At 44.3% G+C, this 21,355-nt stretch overlaps 1 protein-coding gene across 1 annotated transcript in view; it reads left to right on the plus strand.

The window, feature by feature from the left end:
- Positions 1 to 21,355, plus strand: part of LOC127192356 (zinc finger protein 25-like) — a 58,516-nt gene that overhangs the window by 29,634 nt on the left and 7,527 nt on the right. The window contains 3 exon segments of the mRNA XM_051149650.1: positions 14,013 to 14,139; positions 20,832 to 20,843; positions 20,846 to 20,923. Coding sequence (XP_051005607.1) covers positions 14,013 to 14,139; positions 20,832 to 20,843; positions 20,846 to 20,923 — 217 coding nt within the window.

Consider the following 21,355-nt stretch of genomic DNA (forward strand, 5'->3'; position numbering starts at 1 on the left):
AAACCAACTGTTCTTCTGTGTCCAAGGGGAGACTGGGCCTTGTTGGATACTCCTTCATGAAGCTTGGGCCCCATTGAGCACAAAACCAAAAATGCAGGATCCTCATTCTGAAGGTCAACACTACCTCAGTTTGGGGGAGAGACGGCAGTGAAGGGTGGGGCCAAAGGAGCTCAGTGCTCTGAAACCTGAGCCAGGTAGCAATGTGGGCTCAGCCTGACATGAGTGAGTAGGTGGCTGCTTTGAGAATAGCCAGTAACAAAGGCTCTGAAACCAAGAGGCAGTGTTGGGAGGCCGGTTTGGTTCTGGTTCTGGCTGCTTCGAGAACAGTTGACTGCTGGCCTTTGCAGATTGCCCTGAGGTGGATGGAGTGGCTGGAGAAAAAGATGGCAGAGATCTGTGTTGGCATACTGGTGAATAGCAGAAGCTCACAGAGGCCAGCAATTTGTGATTACCTGACTGGCAATCAAGCCCAGGAGTCCAGTGGTGACTTCTTTGGGGAGGAGGGGAGCCTTTTCTTCTCCAGAACAAATGATGAGTCTCAATCTTTGATGAAATAGATGGCAGATGTCCCCTTTTATTTCATGTAAAACAGTGGCGTATAAACTTTATGACGTGGGTGGAGTTTCTGGGGTGTGAAGGTGTTTGACTCACTGGGGCTAGAAGTGCCAGGGATTCTTCATTTACATGCAGCAGCATAGTCCTATCATAAGAAGCAAGAAGCAGTATTTAATTATCCTCTGGGTAGCTAGAGTGGGGAAGAATTCCAAGGACAGTTAGGTCCTCCTGGTCCTGTAGATTTCACACCAGCTCTGCAGGGTAGAGAGATGAAGCTAGGCTTCTCCCAGATACTTTGGCCCTTATCCTACAGATGTAGGAAGAATGTGTATAAAATGTACTCCAGCCACCCATACTGCCTTTGGGGTATAGACTCAAAGGTTGTACATGCTCTTGCATACTCTAACTGCTGTGAGTATGCTATCCCCCTTCCTCAACACACACTCGCACACACATACACGCGCGCCCGCGCACACGCAAAAAATACCCATACATATAAAATAACAAATCTCAAGAAAAGATGAAGAATCCACATCATACAGTCAAACAACTTACCAAGTGGAAAAATCTGGATATGGCCCACAATTGTAATCGTTGTACTCAAGGGGTTGAGGATGAGGACTCCCATGAATTTGAGGCCAGCCTGGGAAAACCCGAGTTACATAATTAGTTCTTTGCCAGTAACTGGAGATATGTTGCAAGATCTTGCTTAAAAAGGGGGTCAGAGCTAGGGAGGGGAAACCAAATATTATAGTTAGAGATAGGATAGACCTGTATCACTGACATGCAGAATAATAGCAGTACAAACTGAAGAGTTTCATCATTGAACTGATTAAATCTAATCTTGTACTTCTATTAACAGCACTAAAATTCATTCTTTCCAATGGAGTGTACACCCATATAATCCACCTTCTGGATCATAAATACCAATGAATAGTACACATACAAGTGTTTCCTATGAGCATACACAATAGGGGCTGGAGAAATGGGTCAGTGGTTAGCACTGGCTGCTCTTCTAGAGGTTTAATTCCTGGCATCAGTATGCCAACTCACAACTGTCTGCAACTCCAGTTCCAGGATATCCAATACCCTCACACATATATGCAGGCAAAACACTAATATACAATGAAATAAAAGTAAATAATTTCTTAAAAGAGGATACTAAATTAAAATACAGCAAAGAGAGTTTCTGCCTTATAGGCTTTAAAAAGTGGGTAAATTCCACAACATGTGATCTAACCTATGTGCCAGGAGTCAATAGGGATGCATTAGATAAGGGCCTAGTTACAATTCAAAACTGACCTGGGTCTAGACATGAGGGAGAACTGAACTTGCTGCAGCTGCAAGGTAGAAGGACAGAACTCAACTTTTTGTGAGAGCTACAAGGTCACAGCAGGTGTTGTCAGCTCTATCTGTGTAGCCTGATTTTGGGGGAGAGAGCTGCAGCAAAGTAGTCTGTTGTCTTCCAAGAAACACTAGATCAACCTCCAAGTATGTAGTGCATTGACTCTTGACAAAACATAGAGGAGATTCAGTGTGGAAATTAAGGTCTTCTCAACAAATATTACTAGGCTACAAAGACACGTGTACACACAAAAACAGTAGCACACAGACTTTACAACATTGACAAAACTGAGAGTGGATCGGAAACCTAAATGTGAAATGCAAAGTGCAGAAATTGTGCAAAATCGCCCAGAGGAACTAGGGGCTAGAAAACAGATGTGCATCCCAACTCCAAGGCAGTGGAGCCTGCTAGGAAAACACTACTAAACTACAACACTATTCGAGCCACCTTTTCCAAATGCGAGGTGTGTGTACTTACTCTGAGCAGAGATGTCATCTGCAGGAAAGCATACCAAGGCAGGGCAGACCTGTGCAGATGTGGCATGGGGTGGGATTGGGGGTTGCGGTGAGCTGTCCAGTAGCTAGGTCTGGGCCCAGTTTGGAGCCACCAAGTAACAGAGATGGTGCCGGATGCCTTGTTGGGCCCAGTTCCAATCCTGGGGAGGATCTACACCAGCCATTTCCAGTGGTTCAGTCACCTCTCCATCCTTTCTGGGTCAGCGGCCCCTTGCTCATCATAACCAGCTTTGGTGCTCCAAGGTCCTCTTAAGTCTGCACTGAGTCTTCAGGGCATGAGCATTTATTACACAGGAAAGGAGATGGCATTCTCCGGTTCTCCATGCATGAAGAAATAGCCTGTTCTTTCTGATTTCCACTGATTAACTTCAGCAACCTGGTTCAGACTTTGGGGAGTCTAATGTCAGATAGTTCACCGTCAGCTTATTTAAAACACTAAAGTTAGAAAAAACAGTTTCAAGGCAACAATCACTCCAATTCTGAGTGTCCAATGAGACTTAAGGTGTGACTACTTAGAAACTGCTTTGCAAAGCACATGTGACCATGAGGGTGGGTTCTATAGCTAAAAGGCCCAAATCTAGTGTGTTCTTTGACTGATAACATGGAGCTAGCAGGTCATAAAGTACATGTGGTGTCCCCGCTAAGGATGGGTTCTATTAATTGGGAGATAGGGAAGGAAATTCTGGGATAAATATCTTTGGTTATTTTGGTGAAGGCTGCCTCTACAAACAGCATAAACATCACCAAATCAATAACAGTATCCACCTCCAACCTTCTAGGCAGGAAAACAGGTATTTAATCTCCTCCACTGAGGAGAGGCCCTGGGGTGTTAAACACACCTGGTTAGTGCTCTGTGGACACAAGAGCCTTTGTGCCCCAACATGTGCTGACTTCCCTCAAAGACGGACTGTACTTCATAAGCCAAATAAACCCTTTCGGCCATGTGTTACTTTTGGTCAGTGTTTAAATACAGCACCAGAAAACCAGACTAGAACAGTATGGCTATCACAGAGCACATATGGAGGTAGGGAACAGCTTCTCTCCTTTCACTATGTGAGTTCTAGAAATGGAACTCAGACCATCAAACTTGGTGGCAAACTTCTTTACCCAATGAGGCATCTTGTTGGATTTACTTTTAAATGATTAACAAAACGGTATTATTTATGAACAACACAGCCAAATCACATCATTGTTTTTCTCAGATAACTAAGTAATCAAGTTTATGGGATACAATCCTATTGCTGCCCCTCAAGTGTAGATTAAGACAAAATACACACCAGGAACAGTGATGCATAACTCTTAAGAAATTTTTAAGGCACAGCAGAAAGACTACTACAAATTTAAGGCCACAATGGGCTGGGTAATGAGCTCCCAGAAAATCAGGATTACATTCTGAGATTCACCTTCCAAAAATAGCCAAAAAGGAACTAGAGAGATGTCTCATGAGTGAATCCCCAGTATGAGACCCTGAGTCTGAATCTCTAGAACCTACTTAAGAAAGGCAGGGGCCATGGGAGAGACAGGAGAATCACGGGCGTGGGCTAGCTGCCAGGTTTACTTCAGATTCAGAGAGAAACTTTGTCCCAAGGGAATAAAGCCCCAAATGTCATATGTTAAGATATTCAACCTCAGGGCTGGAGAGATGGCTCATCGGTTAAGAGCACTGACTGCTCCTCCAGAGGTCCTGAGTTCAATTTCCAGCAACCACATAGTGGCTCAAAACCATCTATAATGTGATCTGATGCCCTCCTCTAGCCTGCAGATGTACATACAGGCAGAGCACTGTAGACATAATAAATAAATACATCTTTAAAAAAAAAAAAAAGATATTCAACCTCCTTCTCTGGTCACACACATACAAGCATGAATTTAGAAAAAAATAATTAAAGAATCAAACTTGTCCAATGGGATCATTTAGTGAGTGAAGATACCTACAGCCAAACCTGATGAGGTGATCCTGGAAACTCACATGTTAGAAAGAAAGACTAACCCTCTCACAAGTTGTCCTCTGAGCTATATAAATGTACCATGGCATGTGAACTCCCAAATAAATAAATAAATAAAATATGTATAATGTATAATCAAAAAAGAAAAATAAAAAGCCAAGGAAAACTTGCTGATTAAAAGAATAGGAACAAACAAAAAATTGAAAATCACAATTATGGTAGAATTGGTTTGTTAACCAGTGGAAAATGAGTTCTTTTTCATGTCAGTGCCAAAAAACTTAATTTTGTGGGGCCAGGAAAACCTTGGAGCTGGGAGAGCAGGTACGGAGCAAGAGTTAGTACGAGATGTATCCAAACTCCAGAATATCTTGTCCTGAGACCAGCAGGAATAGAGTTGCTTCCTACCTGCTCTGGGCCTGCATGACCTGGTGCAAGTAAGGCCTGGTGGTCAGGTTTTAGGTTAAAATAATTCCTCTCCCTTTACATTCCTTTCTCCCTAGAAGGACGCACCTAGCCATCACTTGGAATTCCTCCTCATGCAAATAAAGCATCCTAACACCTCAGTCCCAGCCAGTGTGGTACACTTACCTCCAGTACTCTCTACCCACTCCCCAAGGTTTATATAGCTTTTGTTTCCCTCAATAAAGAGAGCCCTTTCGCTAAAAACTGTCTCTGGAGAAGGCTGTTTCTCCTGCACTGATGCCTACCCTGATCCTGCCTAACCAACCTGACTGGCTGAGCTTCCTTCCCTTCAGTCCAGCCTGGTGCACAATGGTGCCTGGATATCCCAGGGGAAAAGCAGACCTGGGGCAGCATACTTTCACTTCAGAAAATGTGGACTAGGACAATATGGATGTGGATATTCCATAGTTTGCTCAAGCAGTGCCCTTTTAAGGTTTTCCCTAAAGAATACAGTCTTCAAATCTATCCTATACAATGACTTCTCTCTGTTAAAATCAGTTTTAACCAGACATTGTCATGTTATCTACAATGCTGTTCATACTCCAAATTCAAAGACAAAACTCAGGGTCTTTTCCTGAAAAACTAATGAGAAACTAGCACAGGATTCACAATGAAGTATTCTGTATTCTACATGTAGAGCAAACCAGGCTATTTCATGAGGTTCATCCTTAGCAATGACCAACAAAAAGCCTGGGAGGCTTAGCAGTTAAGGAAGCTTGCTACTCTTGCATAGGATTAGAGTTTGGATCCCAGCACTCACATCACCACCCAAAAGCATCTGATAACTTCTTCTAGCCTTTACAGGCTTCTGCATGTATAGTGTACACATGCATGATTATTTTCAGGTATGGGAATTGTTGCCAGGCATTTGGATTTAATTCATGTTGTTGGTGTGTGTTTGTTATTTGAGAGAGGGTCTATGAATACATAGCCCTAGCTGTCCAGGAACACACTATGTAGAACAAGATTGCCTCAAACACACAGAGATCCGTCTTTCAGAGTTCTGAGTTTGAAAGTGTGTACCATCATGCCCAGCTGTTTGTGTCTTTAAGCTGGGTCTCTTTGTGTTACTAAGGCAGGCCTCTGCCTTCTGGGGACAAGTGATGTGCCTTACACTCAGGTAGTCAGCTCAAACTCATTATAGTTATGTGTCAGAGTGCACCTTTGTTTTTGGTTTTTCTTTTCTTTTCTTTTCTTTTTTTTTTTTTTTTTGGCTTTTTGAGACAGGGTTTCTCTGTGTAGCCTTGGCTGTCCTAAACTAGCTTTGTAGACCAGGCTGGCCTTGAACTCACAGCGATCTGCCTGCTTCTGCCTCCCCAGTGCTGGGATTAAAGGCGTGTGCCACCACACCCGGCTCTTGTTATTTTTTAATTGGGTGTTTTACATAAAGTCTTGCCACGTAACCTTGGTGATCACTACATAGGTCAGGCTGGCTTCCACTCTTCTCTATGGCAAAATTTACAGGCATGAGTCACTACTATTCATGGCATATGCAGCTTTTGTTTTATATTTTTATTTAAATCATGTGTTCTGATGTGTCTACGTGTGGAGCTTATACAGAAATATGTCTTCTTCCCACCCTAGTGAGAATTCACTCCACACACTAAGGAAAAATAGGCTAAAATGCTCTTTCATGATAGTTCTCTGACTCTGGCTATTTTATTAAGAGGAGCTGGGTGGGGACAGAAGATTTCATTAGTTTATATACATCTTAGGCTTATGAATTCTACATATGCTGTCATCCTTAAATCTCTTTTACATCCTGCCCCCAGGTAACGCTGAACAATTTAAACAGAGACAGAAAACTGCAAGAGTTGTCACTTGTGCATATAGGAGAGTACCACAGCAAAAATATTGCCAGAACTATTTCTAAGTACACCAGTGTTGTTCTTTTCAAACAGTGGTTACCTGTTTGAAATCCTGCCCAACTGGCAGAATTTTGCTTTTCCTGATGAGAGAACAGAGGATTTAATGGTGGTTGTGACTTCATACTGTCCCCTTCAGCTGCCAGCCTTGAGCTGCCTCTTTGAGGCATGTCTTAGACAGAGGCTGAGCCTAATGGCTGGCTGTAAGTCAAGGTTGGTTCCTTGTGTTATAGGAATGGAGCCTAACTGGAAGTCAGTCTCCCTGAACAAACATTAACTTTCCCAGTAACCCTAAACTTCATTTGTGGTACAAAATGTACCATAGTTTCTAAAAAGCCTAGTTAGTACACCTCTTATCTTCCAGTTGAACTGGAGACAGCACTCCTTTATCTGAGTTCAACTTTGTGTAACTGAGCAGCATTTCCTAAGCAAGTTTATTTGTAAATCCTTTATAGTATCAATTTTATTCAACCTTCTCCTGGATCAGCACAAGCACACGATTGCAGTGCCCCCAGAAGCCAGCAGAGGGTGGTGAGTCCCTTGGAGCTGGAATAACAGTAGGTATGAGCAGCCAGACAGCAGGTGGGAACCCAATTCCACCCTCTGCAATACACGGGATACTGCTGAGCCTGTTAAGGGACCGTGGTTGTTCATAGATTTACCAATCTGAGCAAGAACATAGTTTAACACGGAAAACACAGAAGAGGCTTTTAGGCAGATACAGGTGCCACGTTTTCAGGTGCCACGTTTTCACCTGGGACTCAGGATTCCCAAATACCACCCAGAGCACATTAGTCAGTTTATAAAGAGAGAAAAAAAAGATGAAGTCTAAATTTGCTTTGTAGCTAAACTTTTAAATAAAAAAATAGCCATCAGCATCACTAACGTTTACATTCACAGGCTATCTCTCTGACCACCAGAGGGGCTTTTACGAAGTAAAACATTTTACATTCGACAGCACCAGCAACCAGAAAATAAAAAAAGAACACTTCTTCTAATTAGTGTATGGCAGTGCAAATGTCCAGGAAAAAAGAAAAAAAAAAATTGAGAATGTTTATATATCAGTCTCCCCAAATCTCAGCCTGTGTGTGTGTGTGTGTGTGTGTGTGTGTGTGTAGGCAAATATTATTAATAAGAAACATTTGTACCGGGCAGTGGTGGCACAACCTTTAATCCCATTATTCCGGAGGCAAGGCCAAGTGGATGTCTGAGTTCGAGGCCATCCGGTCTACAGAATGAGTTCCAGGCCATCCTGATCTAAAGAGTAAATTCTAGGACAGCCAGGGCAACACACAGAAACCCTGCCTCAAAAAACCAAAAACAAAAGAAAACCAAATAAAAAACCTGAAATAAGGAGAAAGGAAGGAAAGAAGGAAGGGAGGAAGGAAAGACTTGTATATCAACGAATAGCCTTATGTAGAAGGTTACCGCTTATTAGTCCATTAATTGGGGCAACACTTCAGCCTTAAAAAATCTCCATTAGAGAGAACTGGCCAGTCGTTCCACGGGGCTGGAGGGATGGCTCAAGGGACAGCTCTGGTATCACCTGGCAAACTGCACCCAACCGCCCCTTGCCCAGGTCCCCGCGCCTCCCCGCCCCCCAATCTTTCCCATATGTTTGGAGTCCACTGCCTGAAGCTCTGTCCAATCGAAAGCACTGTTATAGGAGCACCCAATCAGATTCCCTGAAGAGTAGCGGGCGGGCTTTGTTTCTAAGTAAGGTTCTCAGTATTTCGCACCAACACTCGCACCCATTGGGATCTGTCAGCCTCAGCTTCTTCTCCATAGCTGGGATTTTCTTGTGTGTCTGGCTGCTCGCAGCCGCAGGGGGCTCCGCAGCGAGGACACGGGTGTCCGCCGGGAAGCGGAAATGGTGAGCGCACGGCGTCCTGACCTGGGCTGTGCGTTGCAGCTCCGCACCTTCCCGCCCCGCCCCTTTGAGCCATCATCCAGGCTTCAGACTCTCTGGCCTAGGCGGCTTGGTTCTCAGGCACCTGGGCGGGGCTGCCAGGAGCCAGGAGCCACTTTCAGAGGTGGTGGGCCAGGGCACCCAGCGGCGTGCTGCAGTCGTCCCCCCGACCTGCATTCACCCCAGGGCTTTCCAGGTCCCCGCTGTGCTTTTTCATCCTGGGCTTTCCTCTCGACTCTGGGTTTGTGTGTCTTTGTGGTGTTTGTATCGGACTCTACAAATCTGGGTGTATGAGCGCAAATCCACTGTGGCTTTGCTGTCACTGGCTGGTCTTTCCCGGAGTTTCTCACCACCCTGTCCTCAGGAAGCATTTCCTTGAGTCATATGGGTCACTAGGGTATGGACCGTGTGATTCTGATTGTAACTTTATTGAGGAGGCAGTGGCAGATTGACTCGCTGCCCCAGGACGACTCAACTAGATGTACCTAGGGAGGTGGGTCCAGGGCTAACTGTCTCACCTCACCACAACACTTCATATGGCTCTGCTATTTGTGTGTGTGTGTGTGTGTGTGTTGCTATGAATCTGTTATCTGTGCTCCGCCCCCTTCACTCCCTCTACCTGTCACTCCCCTCCTCCCTCCCTCCCTCTGAATATGTGACTGGCTCTGACTGTCAGAACCCAGGCTTGTGAACCCACTCTGCTTTGTGTCTGCTGTCGCTTTATCTTTGTTCAATATCTGACTCTCTTATGATCTAGTCAACAGAACCATGTTTCTGAGACCCTGGAGTTCCTAGGTCCTGGGTTGCAGTCCTGATTCCTACTTCCTTCCTGGGTGATTGTTACTAGCTGCCTCTTTGAGCTATTTGTATGTGTGTGTATATGGTATTCCAGATGGGACTTGGAGATTTGAGCACATTAGGCATAATCTGAGCTCTGATAGAGACAGGGTTCCAGTGTCGCCCAGTGTGGGCTTTAACCTGCTTTCCTCCAGTGGTGGCTTTTAAAATATCTGGGATTATAGACTGCACCATCGTGGTTGTTACTGGGTCCTGTTTCTGTAGAAGGAAAGAGGAACCCAGGGCAGGGACAGACATTTGGTGTGCACGTAGACGTTAACTGTTCGTCTGTAACCCCAAAATCTGCTTGTGATGACTCTAGGGTCAGTGTGTGTGCAATGGGCTATGAATGGATCTGTCCTGGTGGGGTCCCTGCACCTTGCCCTTTGCACATAAGGTGTTCTGGAAGACCACTGGTTCCAAGGGACTTGTACACTGAGGTACAGACATGGTGAGAAGTGCAGATCACAAGGCCCAGCAACTGGCCACAGTTAGAACTGGAGACCTGGCCCTTGGGTAGGGGTGGAGGCTGACTCCTGTTTTCCTATTTGTCCAGCACATTGGCATGTGGGCAGCTGAAACTGCTGTTTGGAGACATGACTCAATAGACTGGTTGAGGTATTTTCCAGTTCCCACCTGTGCTGCACCCTGATTGGGGAACTTTTGCAGATTTCCCTTGGGACAAGGCACTGATGTAGTGGATTGTGTTTTTGGCCTTCAGTGCAAGGCAGAGGACAGAGGGAAAGGCTGTAGGAATTAACAAGACAGGAACGAGAACTGTACCCCAAACCTGGCCAGGGGTGTATGGGTTCTTTAGTTCTTTATTCAGGTGTCTCGTCTCTGCAAGTCTGTCCCTATATTCCTTGTATCCCATGACCTCCTGCCCCCTTTTCTCTCTTTTTCTTTTCTTTTGCAGGTAGGTCTGTGTTGACAAGCCTGGCCTGAGACAAAAACGGACCGATCTATCCACAGCTTGTCACCCTTGTCGCAGCTTGTCACCATCATGGGACTGCAGAAGACTGTGGCTGCACCAGCCTCAGGAAGACAGCTAAAGGCTGGAAGAAAACATGCTGATGATTCCCAGTTCATGAAGGTGGCCTAGGAACCAAAGTGTCTGAGGGGGCTTATGGGAGGGTGTGGGGAGCGGGCCTTCTCAGTGCAGGAGAGAAAACAGTGTGAGTGGCGGCTCTTGTGAAGCTCACATCATTGCTGGCTGTGTACTCTTTTTTCCCTTCCTTTGTCTTAGCTTCCTGCTTAGATCACATCCATAAATTCCAACTCTGTTTTATCCTGGATTCTCCTAAATTTTGTTTCTACCAAAGTCAAGAAATCTGGCTCATAAGATGCCTCAGTACTTAGGAGCACATACTGTTGTTCCAGAGGATTCGGGTTTGATTCCTCGCACCCACCTCAGGTGGCTCACAACTGCCCATAACTTCTGCTTCAGGAGATCTAATGTTCTGGCTTCTGTAGGCACCTGCATGTGTGTTCCACAATTAAAAATGAATTTAAAAAATTATTTTAAGAAAGAATCTGTCCTTACCTGAGTGGCTGTCTCTGACAACAGCTTCTCAGGTTTGTTGAAGGATCAGGGAGGGGAAAGCCATGCCTCTATCCCTGTTTTCACTGCTGCTGAGAAGGGGAGTGTTTGCTGTGGAGGCTTTAGGGCAGATGGAGGGGCAGAAAGCCTGAGACCCACAAAACAAGAGGAAGAAAAAGGGAGAAGCAGGCACGGGGGAGGGGGGGGCATGGAAAGGCTAGGAATCAGCTCTGCCATGTTGCTGACCCTACCTGGGGGCCTCTTCTACTCAAAAAAGAGCCAGTGCCCACAGGAGCCTCCTGTCCAGTGTCATTATGAAGATGCAGAACCAGGATGCACACTCTCCTAGGCCTGCCAAGAAGCTCCTAAAATTCCAGCTCCCTATGAGCCCTCCCATGTGTGAACTTCCCCCTTTCACACTGTGGTCCGCTCTTTGTGTGTTAGGATAGATTCCAAGCAGAGAGTGTTTTGTCATTTTCTTCTGAATTCTGAGGCATATGTATTGAAGAATTAAATTCTGTTCATGAACATTCACACAGGTAATCTGTGAAAACTCTTCTGATACCACGTGAACAGTTTTTGTGCCCACCTTGTCTCCCCTAGGCACACGCACCTTACCAGGAGGTGTTTGGTTTTAGCTTCATTCTCACTTACTTTACAGGGTGATATGTCCTCACCATAGCCTATGGTCTTACAGATCTCAGGTATTAGAACTTGCTAGAACTAGGCAGCAAGAAGTACTATGTGCTCAAACTAGCCATGTCTCTCGTCTCTTGGAGTACCTAGTGAATATTAGTCCTTGGGTCACCAGTGCCCTGAGGTGGGATGTACAGCATTTTGTCTAAGAAGGTGAGCTTCAGATGGGGGTAAGGTCCTCCTAAACTCATGAGTCATTTGAAATGAACATATCTGGAGTATGTTCAAGTGAGCATTCTAATTTTGAATGCAGTTGTAGTTCCATTCTGTTGCTGTGATAAACATAATAACCTGAACAGCTTTGGGAGGAGGGAGTTTCTTTCAGCTTATTTTTCCAGGTTATGGTTTATCACTAAGAAAGACAGGGCTGGAACTTGAAGCAGAAACCGTGAAATGAGTGTCTTGCTGCCTTGTTCTTTGTCTCACAGTCAGCTAAGCTGTTAACACAAGATCACCTGACCAGAGGTAGCACTGCCCACATTGCTCTGAGCTTTTTTCTACATCAATCAACAGTCAAGATAATTGCTCACAGTCATGGCCAGAGACCATTCAGATCTGGGCAGTTGCCTAGTTTAGACTTCCTTGGATCTTGCCAGCTGAAGATAAGTAGGACAAAGACATACCAACAAACATTGTTTCATCATATGATACTTTAAAATTTATTACGTGTGTGTGTGTGTGTGTGTGTGTGTGTGTGTGTGTGTGTTTCTATCTCTATATGCATTATAAGTTTTTGTGGATGTACCACAGCTGGCATGTTGAGATCAGTAGAAACTTTGAAGACTATTTTCTTCCACTTTCATATAGGTTCCAGTGTTGAACTAAGACTTCAAGCTTGCTCCAGACATCTGGACGGATCTTATGTTTAATTGAAATTTTTAAATTAAACAGCATATCTATTTTATGTGTATGAGTGTTTTACCTACATAATATCTGTATACCTGCTGGCTTTAGAAGCCTGAAAAAGACATCAACAACTCTTGACTAGAGTTAAAGACAGTTGTGAGCATCCATGTGGGCGTTTTGCATTGTACCCTGGTCCCCTGCAACAGCAGACAGTACTTTAATTGCTTGTCTCCATTCTGTTCAAGTTTTTTAAAAGAAGTGACCTACTACTTTATAAACTGGTTATACTAATTTTATATTCACCCTCTTTAAAACTATGTGATATAATTTAACACACTTTCCCCCTTGTTTTTTCACAACAAATCTCTTTAGTACATTTATATTTGTAATCCCAGCACTCAGGGAGGCAGAGTCAGGGGAATCTCTGTGAGTTGGAGGCCAATCTGGTCTACAAAATGATTCCAGGAGAGCCAACGCTCCACAGAAAAACCCTGTGTTGAAAAACTAGACTGAATAAATAAATAAATTTTAAAAATTGTTTTTCAGAGATCCAAGCATATTTACATATGTCTAGATCCCTTTAGTCCTAGAGCTTGGGTGAAGAGAGAAAGGAGAGTTTTAGCCTGTATTCCTTCAAGTCACTTATGTTAGAGCTGAGACACCCAGTGCATGTGCAGATTTGATGGATCTGTAGATTTCGGTGGCTTAAGACAGTGCATCAGGGGCTGGAGAGATGGCTCAGTGGTTAAGGGCACCACCTGCTCTTCCAGAGGTCCTGAGTTCAATTCCCAACAACCACACGGTGGCTCACAACCATCTATAATGTTATCTGATGCCCTTTTCTGCAGATAACGCACTCATATACAAAAATAAATCTTAAAAAAAAAAAAAAAAAAGACAGCTCATCAGCTTTCGTTTGCAGTCTAATTGCTTAGGAAGCTCTCTACACAAAATTTGTTGCATCCTTACATTACCATAGGTAAGGTATTTATATTAACTTTTCTTCCATGATAGAAATCAAGGGATACCTTGCATAAGACAGTGTCTTAGTTTCTTTCTTAGTGTGATAAAATAGCCTGACAAAAGCAACTTAGAGAAAAGTGTTTATTTCAACTCAAAATTAAAGCGAGCATATTCCATCCATGCAGGGAAATCCCATTGGCAGGAGCTTGAGGCAGCTGATCCCATTTGATCCAGAGTCATACATGAGAAACAAGGAATGTTTGCATGCTTAGCTCTCTCTCCTTTGCTTAAAATTCAGGACCAGGCCCTCGTAATAGTTGCATTCATAGTGAGTGGGTACTTTCACCTCAGTTAATCTACTGAAAAACAAACAAACAAACAAAAAACTTACTCGTGTCAACATAATCTAGACAATTTGTCATTGAAGTTCCCTTCCATAATTCCACATCCTGTCAAGTCTTCAGTGGAATCCATAGAGATAATAGTGATGCTCGCCGAGTACTTGGGGTTTAAAAAGAAATGTGCCATTACAGGGCTCTGTATCATTTGAGGACATCTCTGTGGACTTCACTTGGGACGAGTGGCAGGGTCTGGATGTTGCTCAGAGGACACTCTACAGGGATGTGATGCTGGAGAACTACAGCAGCCTCGTGTTCTTGGGTGAGTCCATCCTGTGCTCTTAGTAAAAGTTACATTCTTGGTTGGTAATCATAGGACGCATTGCTGGCCTTTGAGTTTGTCTATTTGTTCTGTTTTGTTTTCCAAGACAAAACAAGACAGCCTGTTCTATGGAAGGAATTCCAGAGCATCTACGGCTATACAGAGAAACCCTGTCTTGGGGTCTAGGGGAAGAAGTTACTCATTACTTCCATATGCATCTCAGTAAATACTCCTGTCTTCTCCCCTTCCTCCTCCCCTGTTCATTTTCTAACACTCTAATAATTGTTCTTTGGGGGATTTTTGTTTGTTTGTTTGTTTGTTTGTTTGTTTTGGTTTTGTTTTCTGTTTGTCTCTGCAAGGTAGCCTAAAGCTTTCACGTGATTTGAGAACTGTTGGGTGATTTTTGTTTTCCTATTTGGGGTTGGGGGTGTTGAGTCCAGAAACAAAGTTTTACATGGAAAGTAATTATTATTGTGTGAAAGTTAGTCTTGTGTCTAATTTGCCTCAGGTTGTTCACTATATAGTTGAAGGTGGCCTTTAAACTTTTAAAAATACTTGTTTATTTGGGGTGTGTGTGTGTGTGTGTGTGTGTGTGTGTGTGTGTGTGTGTGTGTTTTAGTGTATATTTGTGCATGCAGGATCCAATGGGGTCAGGGAAGGCCATCAGATTCCCTGGCACTGGAGTTATAGATAGTTGTGAGCTGCCATGTGGGTGCAGCAAACTCAACTGCAGTCTGCTGCAAGATCAGTGAGTGCTCTTTGCCCACTGAGCCATCTATTTAGCCCCTTACATTTAATTTTATTTGTTTGTTTCTTTCCTTCTTTTTTATTAGATTTATTTACTTATTATGTCTACAGTGCTCTGCCTGCATGTACACCTGCAAGCCAGAAGAGGGTAGCAGATAACATTATTTGTGAGCCACCATGTGATTGCTGGGAATTGAACTCAGGACCTCTGGAAGAGCAGCCAGTGCTCTTAACCTCTGAGCCATCTCTCCAGCCCTATTTGTAGGGTTCTTGAGACAAGATTTCTCTGTGTAGTCCTGGGTATCCTGAAATTCTGTAGACCAGACTAGCCTTGAACTCAGAGATCCACCTACTTCTGCCTCCTATTGGATCATAGAATGTTACTCATATCAGGGATGACTGTTTGGCACTAGGCAACCAATGTTGATTCCTTTGTTTGTATAAAACAGAGTTGTGAGGCTGGTGAGAGGGCTCAATATGTAAAGAAGGTTGCTGCAAAGCCTAACCACCCAGGTTCATTCCCCAGGATCCACATTGTGCATTGAGAGGAGTAACTGCTGAAAGTTTTTCTCTATCCTCCACATACATGACATGGCATGTTCATGCTCAAACACACACACACTCTCACACACACACACACACACACACACACACACACACACACACACACACAAAGGTGGGGGAGGGGGAGAGAGAAAAATATGTGTAATAAACTAATTTAAAAGGTAGAGTTGTTGGGCCTAAAGAGACGGCTCAGTGGTTAAGAGCTTTTGTTGATCTCAACTAAGATTTCAAGTTGGTTCCCAGCACCCACACTGGGGCTTCCCACCACCTCTAACTCCAGTTCCAAGGTTTCTGATGTCCTCTTCTGACCTCTGCAGATACCAGGTGTGCACTTGGTATAATATATACATGCATGCAGGCAAAATTCTCTTAAACATAAAATGAAATAAAAGAAAAGTGGATTTGTGGATATAGCTAACTAGTAATGGGTTTATGTAGTATGACTGAGATTCTACATATATTTTCAGCATTGCCAAAAATAAATACAAATAAATAAACAATGAAAGTATTGAACCTTAAAAATATTCAAACATATTTTTGTTGCTTATTTTAGAATTCTTAGAGTGTACCTTCATCACTTCCCAGTCCTCCCAGGTGCCCCCTCATTGTGCCTTCCCCCAAGAAAGGAAGGGAAAAAAGGAAAAAATACACCATATCCAATTTGTGTTGCCCATATATATATTCTTTGGATCATTGTCAGGTTCCCAGTGGCCAGCCCCTTAAAGATAACTGGGTGTTTTCCCACCCCACCCCCACCAGAAGTTATCAACTGTGAAGAGCTGCACTTCAGGATCCCTATCCCAATTTTTTTTGTTGTTGTTTTTTTGAGACAGGGTTTCTCTGTGTAGTCTTGGCTGTCCTGGACTCCCTTTGTAGACCAGGCTGGCCTCGAACTCACAGCGATCCGCCTGACTCTGCCTCCCGAGTGCTGGGATTAAAGGCGTGTGCCACCACGCCCAGCCCCTATTCCAATTTTTAAAGGCTCTCTTCTATAGCTTCCTGCCTGGACTGTTTCTTTATGGGGGATTGGTGAGGGAAGAGGCTGTCACAGAAGCCTTTAGTGTCTCTCATTCTCAACTGTGAGTCTGCAGTCACCATTGATACTACTGCAAAAGAACCTTCCTTGCTCATAATAGCCGTGGCAGCCCAGATCATGTGCTTCTACATGCTTTCTGGTGACCGCACAGACCATGAACATCAACATGGCCCCCTGCAGCAGTGTGGATCGTGGACATCGAAGTGGCCCTCAGCAGCAGCGTTGACCAGACATCCGAATATCCTCTGAAGGCAGCATGGACCATGAACCTCAACATGGTCCCCTGTAGCAGTAGGGATCACTGATACCAACATGGCTTCTGATGACAGCATGGTCCCCAGACATCCATATGTCCTCCAGTAGTAATATGGAATGCAAATACCAACATGGTCTCAGGTGGCATCACAGACCGCAGACATCAACATGGCCTCAGGTAGCAGCATAGATCACAGACCCCAGCATATCCCCAGGCTATAGCGACAACAAGGGACACCATCATAGCCTCAGGAGGCAGCACAGACCATGGACATCTTTTGAGGATGCCCAGTGAACCATTCTCCATCTTGGACATCCTGTTGTTGCTGAAAATCAGCAATATCATGCAGCTGGGCAGTGTTTTTGTTGGTAGAGCCTGCATGAACTCCAGGCTGCTTCACACCACCCTGCCAGCCCTACATGGCAATGATATGTTTCTCCCCCCCCCCCCCACTGCAGCCATGCTCCCACATCTGGCACAGCCATTCAGTCTCTAGTTCTACTTTCTTCCACCAAGTACACACCGCCTGTCCCACCATCTTTCTTACCTCTTCATCACATTTGTTCATCAAAGTGGCATTTGTTAACTGCAGTGTCCCAGTATATTCTTTTTCCCAAATATCTTTACATGCAAATTCTTATTTTAATGAAGTATTCAACCATAAATATTGGACTGAGACTCCTCTTGGATAGTGTGTTGTTGCCCAAAGTCAGGTCAGGGTGATTTTTGCGGCTAGGCCAGCCATCCGAGAGCAAGATCGGAGTGAACACACCTCCCTCCTCTGAGGCTCACCAAGTGTGACTGAACACTGTTTTTGCAGACTATGGGCAACTCCATAGCCCCTCACCCTCCTATCCCAGAAGGGTGAGTAACCTAGGCTGCCGCAGCAGTGGTTCTATACTGCAAGCTGTCCCCTACTCCTTCCAGTGGCCTGAGGACAGGCCTGATTCAGCAAGGACACGTCCTTTGTCTGATGTGGCTACACTCCCATACCTCTCACTTGTCTTTAGTTTTACCTTTCTCCACTGTTTCCAATTTCATAAGGCCACTGTTTAAAACCATCTTTCCCTAAGAACTGCTTTTTTTTTTTTTTTTTTCAGTTTTCCTTGAGATTCTCTGCAGACTCCTCTACCACCTCATGTCTCTCTTTGGAACCTCCACGGGTCTCTCAGGCCCCTTGGAGCTGCTCCACAATTCTGCCGGTGCAGGGGGACACCATCTTGAATTAAATGTAAAAGATTGTTTTTATTTATTTAATGTATGTGGGTTTTGTATGCATGTGTATCTGTCACATGCAAACCTGATGTTCTGGGAGACCAGAGTTGGGATCATCCAAAATTGAGGTTAACAATGGTTATGAGACAGATTGCTGGGAATTGAGCCCAGGTCCTCTGGGAAAGCAGTAAATGCTCTTAACTACTGAAACATCTCTCCAACCCCAGTATTGAAACTTTTTTTTAGAACTGGGCCTTTTATTTTCTACTTTGCTTATTTTTTTATTTATTAGGAATTATTTCACTTGGCTAGACTAGAACTTGATACTAGGCTGGTCTCAAACTCATAGAGATCTGTCTTCCCCTGGCTCCTTAATGCTGCAACTCAGTGCATGCACCACCACACCTGGACCTGAGTGGCCATTTTAAGGTTAATTATGTTTTGAATTTCTCAGCAATTTCACATAGAAGGTGTGAAGTTTGAATTTTGACTTCTGGTTTGATCACATGTCAACTATTCTCTCCTGTTTGGAGTCTAAGGCTTTCTCTTTACAGCATCATTTATAGACCTGCTCACCTTTACACTCCCTTCCTGCTTGGCATGTCCTTGTCTCCTTGCCTTATCAGGTATGTCTATAACGCTAGTACTAGAACGAGAGAGTGGTGAAGCAGCACACGCTGGTGTGTTCCTAGAGGAAGTCATCTCCGCCTTGCTCCACTCTCCATGCTATGGGGTGGGGGTTTCTTGTACAGCGTCATTTCTCGAGGTATAGCTTACTGAGGTTTTTTGTTTCCTTTAATGCAGCCATTGTATTCATATGGATATTTTTGTGTGGTGGTGTTGTTTTGAGACAGGGTCTCAGTATGCAAACGTGGCTAGATTGGAACTCACAGAAATTAATTTGCCCTGACTCCTGATGTCTGGGATTAAAGGCAGGTGCCAGTATATCTAGAAATAAGGGTGTTTATTATTTAGTGCATGGATCTGAGGGTTTCACATTTCCATATGGTGAGCCCTTAGTATGAATCACACATGACTATAGTTTCTGACTGTTTTATGTGGTAGTTGATTATCTATTTTGTTAAGAAGTTTGGTGCCTGTGTTCATTGGGGTTACTGTACCTGCAGTTTGGTGTCTATGTCCTCGTGAAGCTTTGAAGTCATTGTAATGCTGATGCGTATGGTGAAAGGACAGGGTTTCTCTTTGTAGCCTTCTCTGTCGTGGAACTCCAATGTAGACGAGGCTGGCCTGGAACTCAGAGATCCACTAGCCTCTGCCTCCTGAGTGCTAGGATTAAAGTTGTGTGCCACCAACACCAGGTTTAGGCTTTCTTCTTCTTTTTCTTGCTCTTCCTCCTTCTTTCCTCCTCCTTCTCCTCCTCCTCCTCATCTTCTTCTTCTTCCTCTTCCTCTGATTCCCAGGCTGGAGGCAGGAAAGGGGGTGGGATGCAGGGTGTGTGGCCACTAAGCACTAATTTGATGTAAAATCACCTACCTGGAGATCCTGGCACCTGGAGGTCTGTTAGCTGGGGACTAAGACAGTGTCTTAGCAGGCATCTGTGGGTGGCCCTGGCATCTGTGAGTGGCCCTGGCATCTGTGGGTGACCCTGAAAGGGAGAGGACAATTTTTCAGTCAGTTTTCTGTTTGTACCATTTAGGTCCCCAGGAATCGAAGCCAGGTCACTGGGCTAGGCAGCAGGCTCCTTTTCAGACTGAGCGATCTTACTGGCCCACACTATTTTTGTCCATTAATATGTAATTATTTATTTATTATTTATTCACTTTACATCTTGTTCATAGCCCCTTCCTTATCTCCCCCTCTGTCTTTCCCTCCCTCCCAATTTGCCCCATCCCTCCTCCGCTCCTCCCTAGAGAAGGGGGAACCCTCCACCCACCCACCCCAGCATAGCCTGTCACATCAGGGATGAGGGCATCTTTTTCCACTGTGGCCTAGAGAGGCAGCTGTACCAGGAGAAAGCCTTTCTTCTTAAAGTGTTCAGATTCTCTTTGTTTTGCTACTTTGCCTATTTGCCTATAATTCAACATAGAAAACACAGAGTCATTTTGTGGTTTATGCACAAGGGTTCTCTGATTAGCCCTGGCTATCCTCAAACTTGCTGCATAGACCAGGTTGGCCTCCAACTCAGAGATCCAACTGCCTCTGCCTCCCACGTGCTAGAATTAAGGGAATGGGTTGCTACTACCTCTCAACACATTTGCTTCTCATTGATGATGGAGGTATTAAATGATCCTTTTAAAACTCTGCCTGGGTTACTTACTCTACTCAATTTTGTAAGAGTCTCACAATCTGCTCCTGGCTGGCCTGGAACTCATTAGCTTAAAGTGATCTTTCTGCTTCTGCCTTTGAAATGCTGGGATTAACTATGTGCTCCACCATGCCTCGCAATTTAGTTTATTTAAAGCATTTTTAAAATGTGTTTTTATTTACACCACATGTGTGCAGTACATATGGACAGTTAAAGAGAGTGTCAGATGGGCTGGAACTAGAGTTACAGGTAGTTGTTTGCCACCTGATATGAGTGCTGAGAACTGAGCCTGGGTCATCTGTACGAGTAGCAGGTGTTCCTAACCACTGAGCCATCTCTTCAAAACCTAGGCTTATTGTTTTATGATTACTCTCTCATTTATAAAACTTGTGTTTTCTCTTTTATTCACTTCTGTTTTCTTACATTTTCTGGCAGTCACTATGTTGACTGAAGGTCATATTTCAGTCAGTGAAGCATGTGAGTATAAACCCTCTAATGAAGTTCTTATTCAGTGAGCAAAGCGGCAGGTCCAGAATTATATCGTTGTCTTTCATGTGTAGACGAACCCTAACACTTGTACAACACGTGTTTACTATTCCCCACTTAAGGACATTGCATGACCAACCTGAGCTGATCCTTAAGTTGGAGCATGGACTTGGGCCATGGAGTGTGACAGAAGCCTCTGTCCAGAGCCTTCCAGGTCAGTGAATGCTACTGAGCAAAGGAGGGCAGCAAGAGGACAGGTCATCATGGTGGTCGAGATAAACGCTTCGCTCAACTTCCCTAGCCCCAACCAGACAAGTGTCTGAAAAGTGTTTGTAGTTTCTGGAAGGAATTCGCCCTTTTAACCCATCTCCTAGTTTTTGGTTGTTTCTAATGTGTGTTTCCTTATATGCAACATGAAAGTTTTTTTAACTGATTGCTGCCCTATTGGTGGTGCATACATCAATGAGGCCACCAGCCAGCCAACACACGGGACTGTGTGGTAAGATGAGGACAGAGAACTTACATTAGACTCTAGTGACACAGTAGTAACTGCTACACTTCATAGGCTCTTAATGGATACTACTGTAAGAAAATACAGGTTAAAATGCCCCCCTTCTTTAACCTCCTTACTTCATGGTGTTTTTAC

The sequence above is a fragment of the Acomys russatus genome, chromosome 7, assembly GCF_903995435.1.
Source record: "Acomys russatus chromosome 7, mAcoRus1.1, whole genome shotgun sequence".
Classification (NCBI taxonomy): Eukaryota; Metazoa; Chordata; class Mammalia; order Rodentia; family Muridae; genus Acomys; species Acomys russatus.